General features: G+C 40.7%; 1 protein-coding gene and 1 long non-coding RNA gene across 8 annotated transcripts in view; one reads left to right on the top strand and one right to left on the bottom strand.

Moving 5' to 3' along the window:
- CLASP1 (cytoplasmic linker associated protein 1) overlaps positions 1-16030 on the top strand; it is a 161954-nt gene that overhangs the window by 51858 nt on the left and 94066 nt on the right. For all 7 annotated transcript variants that reach the window (XM_081852507.1, XM_081852510.1, XM_081852508.1 and 4 more), the window contains exons 6-8: positions 182-257; positions 6335-6432; positions 7074-7141. In XM_081852507.1, coding sequence (XP_081708633.1) covers positions 182-257; positions 6335-6432; positions 7074-7141 — 242 coding nt within the window. The remainder of the gene's footprint in view (positions 1-181; positions 258-6334; positions 6433-7073; positions 7142-16030) is intronic.
- LOC309337144 lies at positions 2205-4345 on the bottom strand. The gene is made up of 2 exons (XR_014154122.1): positions 4206-4345; positions 2205-2819 (listed from the first exon to the last, which is right to left on the bottom strand). It is a non-coding gene; the product is annotated as an uncharacterized lncRNA (long non-coding RNA).

Here is a 16030-nt window from a genome sequence, read left to right as displayed (position 1 = left end):
TTATTATTATTATTATTATTATTATTATTATTATTATTAATACCCCGCCCATCTTGTTGGGTTTCTCCAATTCACAATTTAATAATAATAAATAATAACAACAATATCCACATTCAAAATCATTTCAAAATACTTAGCACATATTTTGTTCTCTCCCTCCCCCTTCTCTTTGTGTCTTTAGATCTGGAGCTCAGAGTTTAACACTGAGCAAGATTGTGCCACATATATGTAATTTACTTGGAGATCCAAACAGCCAGGTGAGTCTGCAATGAAACAAATTTGATTAAATATATTCCCCCAGGAGAAAAAATGACTGTGGTGGATGGAGAAGATTTTCTTTTTCTTTTTCTTTTTTCAGATACAGCCTTTAAATTGCGTGCAATAAAATTGTCCAAGAAATGCTTGTGGTTGGCAGGTGTGTGGAATTGCAAGCTTTGAGATTTCTCATTCATTGATCTTGGAGCATGATGTCTACCCCTGTGCTGAAGTTGTTGTGCCAGTCTTGAACATGCTTATATAAATGAATATCTAATTGCCTTCAATGAGGGTTTGGTTTCATTTCTGCATGTGGTGTAATTTTGGCTTACGAATGGTGCATTTTGGGAGAAACTGCAGCTTCCTAATGTTTCTGCAGTGCCATAAAATGGCTGCATATAGTTTTATGGGGCAGTGAGAGAGATCTCAGCAGTGAGAGACAAGGGGACCATGATGTTACTAAGATAAATAATGGAACTCCATGCCAGGGACAGAATTGTGGAGTTTACTCAGTAATCAAGCCTCTAAAATGAACTCACTCAGTATACTATCTGCCTCCATATTCAGATGAGGTAGGTATGATTTTTGTCAACATGTATGGGAAGGATTTGAGTTGTTATGCTATAATAGGGTTGCCATATTTCAAACAGTGAAAATCCAGACAGAAAGGTTATTGAGGCTCCCCCCCCCCCCGGCCAACTCTTGCCCATAGAAGTGGCATAGTTCAGAGGTCTATGAATAGTTTAAAAATTGGCAGTGCTGGCAGTGCTGGTTTTCTGCCTCTGACAGAGGCAGCGGGGCAGATGGGGCACCTGTGGGAGCTTCTGCCGCCTGAGGCAGTGGCCTCACCCTGCCCATGCCCAATGGCTGGACCAGTTCTGCTAATAGTGCTCCCCCAGATGATCTCAGCGATTGGCTTGGGTCATATCTGGTCCTTAAGGTATCCTGGGCCTAAGTTGTTCAGGGTTTTGTACAGTAGTAAAAGAATATTAAACCTGACATGGTAGCATATCAAAAGCTCATTATACTTGAGATAACTTCAGGAATCGGTACCTGAATTTGCTAGGTTTCCTCTTCCCTCCCCATTCCCTTTTCCTTTGCTGTCCGGAACTATCCTATTTTTTTAAAGAAATCTTTATACAGCACTTAGAAGTTAAAAGGGAAAAACACAACTACTACTAACAACAAACACAATAATTAGGCATATATCCACGCTTTCACACCTACTAGCTAGTGGGCAGATGGTCAACAATGTTCCCCACCTTTTCTGGCTCTAACGGAAATGTATCTGAAACATGAGTTTCCTTGTTACCTCTCCTCTCACCGCTTCTGTGCCTGAATCCTAAGTTGTACCCTTAGGCTAATAGCAGTTCCCTAGAAATGATCTTATTACTTTCCTGCTACTGCCATATGAGAGCCATTTAGGTTGTGTATTTCCGGAAATAAACCACTTGGCTGAAATTAAATCAGTGTTGTACCAATTAAATACATAAGCACTTCTTTGAGCAAGGATTACAGCTGGCCTTTGCCAAGGGGGTTGGACTCAGTATCTTATCAGATCATAATCCATCACTTGCTGCCTGTTCTTGTTGTAGAGTTATAGCATCAAAGCTGCAGAGAATGGAATTTGCATCAGTATTGACCTCTGATGGTTGAAACAATTAAAATAGAAGGGGACCTTGATTTTCAATTGGTTCACTTTTGAGTTAAAGTCGCACTATGTTCCATGAAGGGCTTCTAATCAAGAAATTCAGGCGAAAAGTAGCCTTGGGTGTACTGAGCAGTTTCTTTGGATCCTGGCTATAGCATTTTATAAAACCCTTGCTTTGTGTCCGACACTGGCTATATTTAAAAGGCGACAAATTTAAATGGCCGGTCTTCTATTTTTAACTGCAGATAGTCTATTTTTAGCTAGATAGTACTTTAAAAAATGCCGTGGAGTCACTCCATGAAATATAACATGATTTTAATGACTGCTCTGGTCGTAAATTACACAGTGAGGAAATGAGAAGCATTGCAGAATTTCTCTTTAGTTCAGTTCAGCATCATTACACACGTCGCTGTTTCAAACTTGGCTTCCTTGGACTTGAAACATCATTGCTTTTTAGAACAGCTTTCTAGAAGATCTTATTTTTCCCTCTCTCCAGACTGTTTCACTTGCATCTTGTTGTGTTTTCTGTTCAGCCCAGCGGCAAAGGCTTCTTTTTGACCTTGCTTGTAATGGGAAAAAGAGATTTTCTTCAACTCCATAAAATACTCTGTGCTGCTCCTGCTCAGGAAATGAACTCTGCTGTGCTGTTGCAGGCACAGAATGGATGATTAGGAAGGTGAATCAGGGGAAGAGATGTAAATTTTTATTCCTAATTTATAAACAAATCAGACGTAACCTATATGCTCTATCATTTTTCCTTTTTTTTTTTTTACTGGTCCAGTCAAAGGATGGTCATTATATGTCTGATACAGGCTTAAAGCAGTTAGGCAGCAACTCTGAGGGTGCGGTTTTATATGTCATTGAAGTTTCCCCCCATTGATTCATTAGACTCCTTTTTTAGCCATTAGTCCAGCTGTTGGGTAGAATTCAGGAAGTGTTGATTAGACCCACTGACAGCAATAATTGGATTTAGGTGTTGTGATTGATGACAGTGTTATTTATATTAGCTGGCTATGCCTTGATCCAAGAGCACCTAGTATAATACTTCATAGATAATCCTGGTGAAGTTGTGGAAGTGTGGGCCTGACTAGGAGACCACTGGAAGTCTCATGTAAGCTGCTTCTCTCAAAAGAAGAGCTAGATGTAGTTAACAAACAGTAAAAATCCTTTATGTTTGTTTTCAGTTCTCTTTAGTGGAATTTAGTATAAACGTAGTGTGTTGATTAACAAACAGTAACAAACTGAATGGAAAAGGGGAAACATACACACACATATATATATTATACACACAGACACATATCCATATCTATTAAGATGAAAATAATACTGAAATACAGATAAAATATGAAATGTGAAAGGAAGTGTTGTGAGAGTGATGGAAGTCTATTACTATTATTTTGTAAAATAGCGTTTATTGTATTGAAATATACTTTTCCTTATTCTTTTACTGTCTACTTTTCTTTGCATTTTTTCCCTTTGCTTTTTTCTTTTTCTTTATATTATTCTTTATGTATGGCTTGTTATTGATGTCTTTACTTTGCAATAAAAATTCTTTTAAAATATAAAAAGGGGGGGACAGTAAAAATCCTTTACGTTTGTTTTCAATTCTCTTTAGTGGAGTTTAATATAAATGTAGTGTGTTGATTAACAAACAGTAACAAACGGTAGTGGCGCCCGCCCTGTGGAACGCCCTCCCATCAGATGTCAAAGAAATAAACAATTATCTGACATTTAGAAGACCTCTGAAGGCAGTTTTTAATGACTGAAGTTTTAATGTATTTTTAATCTTTTGTTGGAAGCCGCTCAGAGTGGCTGGGGAAACCCAGCCAGATGGGTGGTATAGAAATAAATTATTATTATTAGAGATAGAAATAAATTATTAGTAGTAGTAGTAGTAGTAATAGTAAAAATTGTTTACATATGTTTTCAGTTCTCTTTAGTGTAGTTTAATATAAATGTAGTGTGTTGATTAACAGAAGGGAAATCCCCACACACTTGCATAAGAATACAAGATCCAGCATTCTGATGCCACAGATGCCAAAAAGAACCCCTCAAGCAGGATATGAGCACAATACCACAAAGTCATGTTCCTCAGCAACTGATACTTGGAGGCATGCTGCCTTTGATATTAGAGGTAGTATATAGCCATCATGTCTAGCAACTGGTCTCCATAAACATTTTTGGAGAAAGATGAAAGAGAGTAAAGTCAACCAAGCACCGCATGTACTTGCTAATGATGCAGAGAGGAAACTCTGGCACACCTGGCTTTTAAAAATGTGCATGTATAACGGTCACCTGCCTCAGAGTCTGGAACGATGTAACTCTTTTTCCAGTACAGGACAGATAGGGTCCCTTCCTGGGCTATTTCCAGTGGTCTTCAAAATGGTGTTGCTCCCCAGTTATCACAGGATGCCCCCCTTGACACGAAAAGGACTATAGTCTCTTTATCTTCAGAGCTGCCTTTCTGCTTTGGGGCGACTTGATTTGCTGTTTGTTTGAAGAGTTAGAAGAGTGTCTCACAAAAGACTGAGAGGTTCATGTCCTCTCGCCGTCAGAAGTTGGTGGAATGCTTATGGCCAGTTGTAGGAGTCCAAGTTCCAGAACTCTGCCGATGAGCAGTTGTACTCTTAGGCAGTGGCAGTTGAAAAGGCATAGGTGAGTTATTTGGGCAGAGAGGAGGGTCCACAACCCTGCCTCCAGGTTCACTCCCTGAGTCTCTGGGCTGGCCAGGAGGCAGAGTCTTCTTTCTCCATGGTCTTCCCACACAGTGCTTCTCCTTTACCTGTTGTTGCCATGGAGATAGGGAGATCCCTGAGCCATGCTTGGTCAGGGGGGTAGAAGAGGAGCAATGTAGAAGAGCTGGCATGGGGGTAGGAAGGAAATATAGCTGGTGGGATGGATGTGGATTCGGCCTAGAGGGAGCAAGGAAGAATGGAGGATTGGTTTTCGAAATGCAATTTGCTGTGGAAAAGAAGGCTAGAGAAGGAGAGGTTAGATCTAGTAACACAATTTTTTCTTAACATTTTGTGTGCCTTGATTCATTTTGGATCTGAATCTGATCCTAAGATAGGGCTGTCCCTTTGAATGAGTGTTCATGCCTTTGAAAAAGAGTGTTCAGTGCTGGCCAAAAGCAAGCAGCCGTGTCAGTTTGTTACAACAAAATTAACATAAAATGAGCCTTTTTATTAAAAGCAACTGCTGCTCGCCGTGTGTTATACAAGCTTTCAAGTGGCACCAAACTCTTCCTTGAGCTGAAAATACTCGAGAACATCTTTTAAATGGATGGAGGGTGGGAATACATGCTTCGTCGTCAGGACTTGAACCTGCTGAATATGAGACCTAAGATACACCAGGAAGGGATTTAAACTGGTATGCCACACCACTGCCCTCTTGATATGGAAGAAAACCGGCTTCAGGGAGACCAGCAAGGAAGCCTTTTTAAACCAGTGGTTCAGAATATAACTGACTGGTCTCTGTACCAGTTTGCTAACTAGCCTTTGTAAACTGCTGCTGTTCCCTGTGATAGATTGCTTTTGCTTCTGACTTGCTTGGCCTTAATCCCACTCCCAATTTAAATGAATTGAGCCCTGGTGATTCTTCCTCTGTCTGCAAGAGGTGATGAGTTCGATCTACCTGTATGATTGAGAAGGATGCCAGCCAATCAAAGGATTGAGAAACTCCAGATTTTTTCTCTAGTGTGAGCCTTTAGGAGACTATCTAAATGGGGGTGGGTATGACGCCAGTGGCTCTCCGTTTGCTGTTGAATTGCAAGTCCCATCATCCCTGACCATTAGCTGTGTTGGATGAAGCTAATGACAGAATCTATCAACTTCTGGAGGGCCATAGGCTCTCGAACCCTGATCTTGCCATAATATGACTTTAGAAGCTTGTGCATCAGGCTCTGGGTGAACGTACCAGGTTGTGTTGGCATCTGTGTTGGTGGCCAGGTAAAATACATCAGGATGCTGTCATATGCTTACAGGGGGAAAAATGTGTGTTCCTGTTTATATTACTCAGCTGCCACAGTGGTGGCCTATTTTCTACCAGATTGCTTCCCTTGGGAAGTCCAGAGGGGTTTGTTTTCATAACTGTGTGAAAAGCTTTTGTTCTTAAAAATCTGAGGTCAAAATTAGACAAGGTCGTGGTCTCTGCTCCTCTCTTTTCCTTATGGATTAGTCATATTATTTCCCTGCTTTTCTGGCATCAGCCAGTGACATGGAACAGGTGCAGAGGAATGAAACAGGTAAGTCTGAGTGAACATTATTGGGGGAAAGGGGGGGATTTGACATGAGTCAGGTGTGTCCCTATATGTAATTCTGCCTAGACCTGGACAGCAATATTGACAGTTATATAACAGTATTATTATGTTATGGATTTATCTAATTATATGTGTAAAACTTTCCTCCTATTCTTTTCTTGGATCTTTAGGTTCGTGATGCAGCAATAAATAGCCTAGTAGAAATCTACAGACATGTAGGTGAACGTGTAAGGGCTGATCTCAGCAAAAAAGGATTGCCACAGTCTCGGTGAGTGAAGAGTTTCTGGTTTTGATGTTCTTATTTTTCAGCGCTCTTCAGTTTCTTCTGCTGCTAAACTCTGAGCATCCTTTGCTTCTCATCTGCTGAGTGTTATAACTGGCTGGACCTGATCCCTAGTGTTCAAAAGCCTTGAGCAAATCGGAAAGATTGTAGTTTGAGAATGATGTTGTTTTGTTCAGTTGACTATAATTTGTACATTACTTGTTTTGTCTGGTAGTCTGACAATCAGGATGAATAAAGAAAATCTCAGAATTATGATGTGGACTTGAAAATTGTGAGATTTGAAAAGTTAGCATCTTTGGGAACATTGTCAGCTGTGCTTAACTATAAGGACTGCACACCTGCTGTTTTAATAATTGAGAAAGCTAAGATTGTAGAATGTACTGAGCTTTTTCTGGAATAATGTAATTCACAGCTTGTGTGCCCTTCTGAGGTGTATCCTTTTTTCTTTTTCATTTAACACCTATATCTGACTAATGAAGGAAGAGTTTTTTCTTTCTTTCATTAAAATTAGCGGCACAAATATACTTTGGTTGATATCAGCGAACCTTTGCCAAAGTCTGCATTCTCAGTTGGAAGTTTTGCAATGTTGATTGTTCAGTTGTTTTATCTTCCCTCTTGCAAACCAGGTTGAACATCATTTTTACAAAATTCGATGAGGTCCAGAAATCAGGAACTATGATCCAGGGATCAGGTGGTGAGTAGAAATATTGCTTTTGCTTTCTTATAAGATGAAATCAGTCGTTTAGAAAAATTGTACCCTTTATCCAAACTTCAATAAGTTGTGGTTAAGACCTGTTTGAAATTAGTGGGATGAATGAATAACAAGTAAATGGGTTTGTGTTTTTATTTTGTGATTGATGTATCCTATTTTTTTATTGCCATTAAAAACAAAGCATGCAAGTTGCTTTCAGAACTACTGAAAAGGAAGATGGTGTATTTAAAAAAAGCATCACATTGGTTAGGCTGGGGCCAAAGGGGTTTGGAACAGAAGCCTGAGTGAATTTTCATTCTGAGATTAAAAGCTCTATATGAAAGCAACAAGACACTTTGTGTTAGCATTCATATACTGTATATTCCTATTCTGCAGCTGTAAAGTTATTGATTCAATATTCCTTTTATTTCATGTGTTGTTGTAGCCTTCAGCCAGCCTGGCATAGTAGCAGAGCTTGTTCTTTCAGTATCATATTATGAGGGGATGTGGCCAAATTCTAAAGTGAACACTGGAGAAGCTATGTTGCTAGTAGCCCATTGCTTTCGCCTGAGAGGAAGCTGGACATTGTTCAGAGGTCATCATACGGCTATGTCTGGAGCAGATCTTCCCAGCTTGTGCCTGTTTTCGGTGTAAAATGCAAACAAGCATTATATTGTACATAGTGTTGGTGTCTGATGCAGTCTTTGAATGTCAGTAGATTAGTGTATGATTTAACAATTAGTTTTTTGGGCAGCTGTCCATGTGGGTTGACAGTAACCAGCATCAAAGAGAATTTAATGCAGTCATCCGTGAAGTCCTTAGCTCCAATAATTTTATGTTAAAAACAGAAATATTGAATGCCTTCTAATAAATAGACTGGGTGTTCTGCAGATTTTGGGACCTTAATCTTTCATTTTCTCATATCTGCTGCTGATATTTGCCACAGTTTGTGCTGAGATGCTTTACTTTGCTGTAACATTGAGAATGCAAGTAGCTTTCATCGAACAGGATCTTCTGAACCTCTTTACACCAAGCAGCAAATAGGTTGTTGTGGTTGTTTTGCTTAATGAAGAAATATATTTGCCATTAAACACAATTTTTGGGTTTGAAGGGTCAGCTTCAGACTTTTACGCTTCCATGACTACTATAAGTAAGCTTCAGATCACAGCTGTTTTATACTTGAGGCACCCACAGAGTTTGATGCCTTCCACTTTTCCAGAAGCAGGTTCTTTAATTGTAGAGGGAATATGAAGTAGTCAAGATTCCATTGTTATATTTTGGAATGTATTTATCCTCATTCTCTTACATCCTCATTAGAATAATGGTCCAATTAGCTTGATTTACTTTGGAGGCTTATGAATTCATGGGGGTTCAGAACTCAATGGGGGATTATCTGGTGTCTTTGAAGGTCACCTTGGTGAAGAGGTAGCTAACTTGAGAAACAGTAGCTTTCCTTGGACCATCAGTGCAGGCGAATACAGGTGTTTCCCCCCTTTGCCGTACATCATGATGCCCTGGTTTACAAAGAACATGAAGGGTATATGTATGGTGGCATTACTCCACTCAGATGAAACCGACTGACTTCAGAAGATGTCATTGTAACATGGTGATAGCTCCTTTCTTCCCTTTGGTGCCCATTGAATTGAATCAGATTTATATTGGATCAGTACTTAGTCAATTATGTATGAATCTCCTCGGGGGGAAAAGTAGCCGTTCTCCCCTTTGCAAAGTTATATCAAAATCTGAACAGAAAGGCAGTGATATGCGGGCTTGTTCCTTATCACTGTTTTTTTCCCCAGCAGCAACATCCAACAGAGTATCTAGATCCAAAATCCCAACATAGGTTAAATTTTTTCCAGAAACAGTACTTGAAAGAAAAATTAAAGCAATGGGCATCAAGTAGCTCCTGGTGTGATGTTACTAGCACCAGAGAGTTTAGAATTTGGTAACTGTATAGACTTAGAAATGCTGTTTTCACTGAACAGAAGCTTAATTTTGATCATTGCACCTCTAATATGAAGCTTGCATCTTGGTTTTGTATAAAGTAACTATTTTGCTGAGAGAGAGATGGATGTTATATAAACACATCCCAAGTTCTTGGAACTCACCAATACAGTGGTACCTTGGGTTACATATGCTTCAGGTTACAGACTCCGCTAACCCAGAAATAGTACCTCGGGTTAAGAACTTTGCTTCAGGATGAGAACAGAAATTGTGCCCCGGTGGCGCAGAAGCAGCAGGAGATCCCATTAGCTAAAATGGTGCTTCAGGTTAAGAACAGTTTCAGATTAAGAACGGACCTCCGGAACGAATTAAGTACTTAACCCAAGGTACCACTGTAATGGAGAATTTGCACCCCCCCCCCCGGAATGATGTTGGACTGTAACTCCCATCATTCCCGTCCACTGGCTATTCTGGGTCTGGCTGATGGGAGTTGGGAGTCCAACAACACTCAGAGTGCCACAGCTTTCCCACCCCACAAACAAATGACTCGACCATTCTTTAAATATGAGAGGTTTTTTCCCTCCCTCCTTCATTCAAGTCCATCAGCATTTTCCTTAAATAGATCTTAAGAAATGCCAGCATTAAGTTCCTTATCCACAGGGGCTTTGTTTTTAAGCTTTAATAGTATTATGAATAAAATGCCAGTTGGTGGGGGTAAATTGCAACCTGATGTGGGCTTTACTTTATATAAGAGGAAGGAGGATTTCATCTTGTAGATATGCTGTTGGTTGCTAAGTTACGAGGAGGTCTTTTCAGTCCTTCGTAGCCAGAAAATGGAGAAATGGATTTCTCAGTGGTTCTTAGCACTGTGCATATTTGTGTGAGTGTGTCTCTTGTTTTACTTATAATTAATCAGTCTCTGGAAGCAGAAATTGAAAGTTCTTCCTTCACCTCAGGGTTTCAAAATTCCAGGCATGCCCATTCCTGTGATATAGTGTGTGGATCTTTAATTAAATATAAGATGCAGGAAGGAGTTATAAATTTCTCCATAGAACCAGTCCCTTTCCATGTGAATATAGTTTTAAGGTTGCTGATTCCCAGTCCAGTGAAAATGAAGCACAGAGCAGACACTTTCTATTGGACTTGATGGTGGTGATGATGTTTATGTTCCCAGCTTTAGTTGTTAGTTGTTCTCTGTGTGTTAGCTTTGTGGTTTTGACTCATAATTCAGTTGTGGCAACTTATTTATCATTTTCTCTAGTGCCCCACAAGGCAGCACTCCTATTAGGTGTGTGAGGTAGAAGTTAATAGCAGGACATTTGAAATGTGGTATAATTCATGCTCCTTTAATCAAGAAAGCAGTTGTTCAATGCCAAAGCCAGATCAAATAAGTTGACTTCACTATCCAGAGCTGCAGTTCCAACATAGCGAGAAACAGGGATGATGGAGGTACATTCTTACTTTCAATTTGATGCTGCAGCTTCCCCTTTCCAATTAAAAAGAGGCATTTCGCCAGTTTCTCCCATTATGTCTAAACCAGGAAAGTGAGCTTTGTTTGTTATGCTGATGTGTTGAGTGATGTGCGGAGGCCACATCTGCACTGTAACATTTAAAGTAGCACCATACCATTTTAAACAGTAATGGTTTCCCCCAAAGAATCATGGGAAACATAGTTTAAGGGTCCTGAGCAGGCATAGGCAAACTCTGCTTTCCAGATGTTTTGGACTACAATTCCCATCATCCCTGACCACTGGGCCTTTTAGCTAGGGATGATGGGAGTTGTAGCCCCAATACAGCTGGAGAGCCGAGTTTGCCTATGCCTGATCGTGAGAGTTGTTCGGAGACCACTATTCTCTTCACAGAGCTATAATTCCCAGGGTTCCCTGGGGAAGAGGGTTTGCTCGTTAAACCACTCTGGGAATTGTAGCGTGATGCAGCTTTGGCATTACAGTGCAGATGTGGCCACAGTCCTCTTGGTTCAGATTTAACAAGGAACTCTGGCAAACCAGGAATGGAGCAACAAAGATGGTACGCAACAGGAGGAAGTAGCTTGAGGGGTCTGGTAAGGGAGGAGGACTCTGCCCAAATGGCTGTTCCTGGTTTATGAAGCCGGGAATGATAATGATAATCAGAACCAGGCCTATTAGAAATTTCAGCATAGGTGGCACATCAAAGGCCACACTCAGGAATGGGATGGAATGCCTAAGGTGAAACAAAGAGAGTTTGCTTGCTTGCTTGCCTGTATTGACTCTCTTGCAATGTGGGGCTAAGGGAGTTCTGTGTCTTACAGCCCACTCAACACAAAACACCAGAGACATAAAGCAGGAAGTTAGTACCTGGAAGTTCCACCTTCTCCTTTTGGTACAGTTTGGACCAGGCATAGGCAAACTTGGCCCTCCAGATGTTTTGGGACTACAACTCCCATCATCCCTAGCTAACAGGACCACTGGTCAGGGCTGATGGGAATTGTAGTCTCAAAACATCTGGAGGGCCAAGTTTGCCTATGCCTGGTTTGGACTGTGGTGGCTGCAAAACTGTCCTGATTAAAACTCCATTGCAATGTCACCAAACCTCCATTGCAGCACCCAACTTTCTGGAAACCGAGCCCCTCCCTCCTGCATAACTTCCAATACATCAGCAGCAGGTATAACTGAAAAGGTGACTGTGGTTGTTTTGTATTCATTAAAGCAAGCCGCTTATAAACTCAGAACTAGAAAACAAAATTGGATACTTTTAATTTTCTTGTAACAGGGGCTTTATGTAATGGGCAAAAATGTTTTGGTTAGGCAGAGAGGTGTGTAGGTGTGTCTCTGTTCTGGATCTTGCCATGGAATTTATGGGATACTTATTTGGACTTCTGAAAAAAAGCAAATACTAAAATATGCATAACTTAACGCTTTTATTGAAAGATGCCTATTTTTTTGGGGGGGGGACCCATACTCAGTTGCAGAATTGTGTCTGGTTGTTGTTTTTTAAAACAGGATTACAATTCCTGAATGCATTAGTGGCTTCCCTTTGAGTTAAAATTTATTGAGATTTAACTTAATCAAGCAGTGACGGGAATGGTACCCAGAGGGTTCCTTGTGATCTGCATCCGTTGAAATTGGTTAGGCTTTCCAGTGCTCTGGTGAAAAGCATCATTATAAATAACATTTTTAAAATCCCTCTGGTTGCTTCTGCTTGTTTTCTGAACAGAGATGTGAAAGAGCTGGGGGGCGGGGAGAGAGAATACCTCCTTTCTGTTGAATCCTGTTGTACATGCAGAGAGAGATTGTGCTGAAAGGAGCAAGCACCTCTTTTCCAACTGCAGAGGAGGCTTTTATTTTGGAGGAGTGTAGCAGTTGTTTCTCATTCTGGGTCAAAGAGGGTGGAGAGTTAACTCCCCTTTGAGTTGATGCTTGCACTGTAGGACTCCTTTCAGGTCCAGCCCTTGTCTAGCATCACAGGACTTCTGCAGATCATGACTGCCAGCAAAGGTAGGCATTTTGCTTAACAAACAAGCAGGCAGCATATGTGTGTGTGTGTGTGTGTGTGTGTGTGTGTGTGTGTGTGTGTGTATGCTACAGACTGAGCCTGTTTATGCCATCAGACGTTATTTTCTCCTGACAAATGGATTTTCCCCAGCCATCCCCCCTGCTAGAGGGATTATCACCATGTAAAAAAGTTTAGGGAAATGGCATCTCTTCATTAGATATGGAAGGAATTTTTAATGCTTTTTTTTTTTTAAAAAAAGTCTCTGTATAGGAATACAGATAAACTGATCTGGAATATTGTAATCATATTTCTAGGGGCAGAATGCCTTGTAATATGTTGTGTGTCGCACGGGCATTAGAAGACAGGCAGATTTGGTTAGGGGAAGAAAAGAAGAAATCAGTAGTATAGTAGCTTACGGAAGGCTAACAGCACAATCCTGCTATACATGTTTATTAGGAGGCAAGTCTCACTATATTCAGTGGGACTCGCTTCCTAGTTAAGTGTGTTTAGAATTGCAGCCTTTGTCACAATAATTGTTTAGGCACAATATGTTTGGGAAGCGAAAGTGAATGACAGCTAAGAGCCTGCTTCTGTTTTCCTAACAGCCTAATTTCGCAGCAGCAAGAAATGTATGTTGAAGTGGGATGCATGGTAACGGAGCAGAGATGGGGGTTGGGGGTGAAGCTGAATCACCTGCAATCTTGTGAAGCATTAATTTACAGGGAGACACAGACCGCTGCTTTTCTCTTTGGGGGAACCATTTGCATTAGCCATCTTTGACTTAACTGTGTTTGTGCTGTTCTCTCCACACTCTTTCCAAAGACTGGCAGGTGTTTTTCTGCGAAAACAAGGCTTTCTCTGCTGCCCTTAAAAAAAATCTTTTTGGTAAAGCATGATTCACTTGTGTTTTAACAGATTAAACGGGAGGGAGGAACTGAAGTATTGTGGCTGATAAGGGATGCAAGACACAAAACTTTGCTGCCTATCAGTTCCTTTCTGTTGCCTATTTTATCTTGAAGGGATCTGCTCTTAATGCTTTAAGGAGATGTAAACTGGAGCTTCTAAATTGGTTACAACTCTTATCTGTTAACTGTTACCCTAGGCAGTAAAATTATATGATTACGTTATCTCAGTGCAGGTGATATTTGAACCTGTTAAAGTAATGGTAGTTAGCTTAATGACGCAGGAAGATAATGCATTCAGGTCCATTGCTTGAAATGAGGGGTGGGGGGGAAGGTTATAGATTGTTTCTTTTCAGCAGGATTAATAACACTGAACAGTTTTTCTAGTATGATTAAGAATCTAGCAGTATAATTAGCTATGAAATAGCAAATGTATTGTTTGCACCGATCACTTCCTTTAATTCCTAGTACAGTATAAAGCTGCTCAAGTATTATGTTGGGTAAGATTGCTGTTAGAACAGGGAAGTGATGGAAAGTTTGGAGAATAAAATAATTAGCATTGTAAACCTTTTGCTTTGCCACTGCTTCAATAACGGTCTCTTCCGTCTCCTCTCACCACACGGCTGCTTTCTTAGGCTGCAATCCTGTGCATGCTTATCTAGTAGTGGACTCTCCTGAACTCAGTGGGACTGACAATCTCTAGGATTGCACAGTTTGCATTTAAGGACAAACCCGACCCTACCTTCTGAAACATCCTGATATCGTAAATTTTGGATTTGCAACCGCAATTCTTGAACACAATGCCCCTGCAGAACTGTGTTTGGTGTTGTAAGGTCTATTGGAGGTGGTTCTTTCATGCTTTCCTGGTTACCAAATGATTGGTCGTATGGCACTAGAAAGACTGATTTCTGCGCCCCCCCCCCCAAGTCCTTATATCAAGGGATGAAGCAGCACTCCATTTCTGAACTGTCGTCATTTTGATGGCAATGCCTTGCGGACACTTTTCTGCCATATGGAAAGTTTATAATGATCTTTATTTATTAGATTTGTATCCCTCTTCCTCCCCAAAGTTCTCCCGGGGCAGTTAACGGCATAAAAACTGATGAAACTATATCCAATAATCAAAGTGAAAGTTATAAAAGCAACAGTGCCTAAACATACACATCCCATTCAAAAGAGCTGGACAAATAAACATTTGTCCACCTAAACACGTCCAGAGAAGGAGCATCATGTCCCACAGGAGTGGGACATCATGAGCCTGGATAGCTCAGTTGGTAATAGCATGGTGCTGATAACACCAAGGTTGCAGGTTCGATCCCTGTATGGACCAGCTGCGTATTCCTGCATTGCAGGGGGTTGGACTAGATGATCCTCAGGGTCCCTTCCAACTCTTCAGTTCTATGATTCTATGATTCTAGGAGGGGCAGAGTTCTGCAGGGAAAAAGCCCTCTCTTGCACTTGCATCCTCCTAGCCGTCCTCAGTTGTGGGACCATGAGAAGAGCCTCTTCCCCCTCATCATAAACTGCAAGTTGGGACTTCGGGTGGAAAGTGTTCCATCATCCAGTCCTTGAGTCTCAGATCATTTAGGGCTTTATATACTGGTACCAGTAACTTAAATGGAGCCCGAGAGCTCACCAGCACTCAGAATACGAGTGATGTACACATTTCACTATAGGATGGCTTCACTTGTTGCAGTTTTCCTATACAGAGCTCATCTTGATGAAGCAAAATGATAACATGGGAAGCCCCTCTTGGTCTGTCAGGCAATACGTAAGAGAGGCACAAAACATCCTGGGAGCGTGTTTGTGAATGAGTTAGCCAAACATGAATCCCAAGTATCTTCCTTTTATGCTTCCACAGATTCCACAGTCTCTGATATAACCCTGTTTATTGCCATAAAACGCATGTGTACACCACAGTATATTTTTGTTCACCTCTCAGTGTTGTCTGCTTCATCATCTAACCGTCCACATATCATTTAACATACATCTCAAGCAGAAATGCTTGAGCAGACATGCCTTAGTTTCTACCTAAAAGGCCCATAAATAGTTGGTTTGCTTCATACAGGAGCTATCAAAATAGAGGTCTTATTTTCCCTATACCAAAGATGCCTACATCAGCCGTCAATAAAATAAAGTAAAATAAAATAATAAATAATAAAATAGAGTACTATACAGGGAATTGGGCGGGTGTTCCCCAAATCCCAGCCTAGACTTTGAACCACTAAGCTTGCAATCCTGTGAACACTTGCTTAGCAGTCAGCCTCAGAAGAGGGATTTACTTCTGAGTAAGAAAAGGAACTGGCTCAAAGCTAGATGTCATGTGCTCATCCTAATGCATCCAGAATAACTCTTTTATAACTATCTACTGCTATGCTGTCTTGTTTGAGCTTTCTTAAATATGCATGATTATTGTTACATGTTCATTGGCTATGTTGTGAATTGGTGCAAATTCCCATTCTTAATGAATGGAGGCCTCTCTTTTTTATAGCGCTAATAGATATAAACAAGTACTGTCTAATGGATGTCTTGTTTGCCTACTGAAATAATTAATCATACCCCTCTGTATCAC

The sequence above is a fragment of the Podarcis erhardii genome (assembly GCF_964252035.2).
Source record: "Podarcis erhardii genome assembly, chromosome: 1".
NCBI lineage: Eukaryota > Metazoa > Chordata > Lepidosauria > Squamata > Lacertidae > Podarcis > Podarcis erhardii.
The sequence above is the reverse complement of the archived record's forward strand: the minus strand, read 5'-3'. Positions and strand labels throughout refer to the sequence as shown.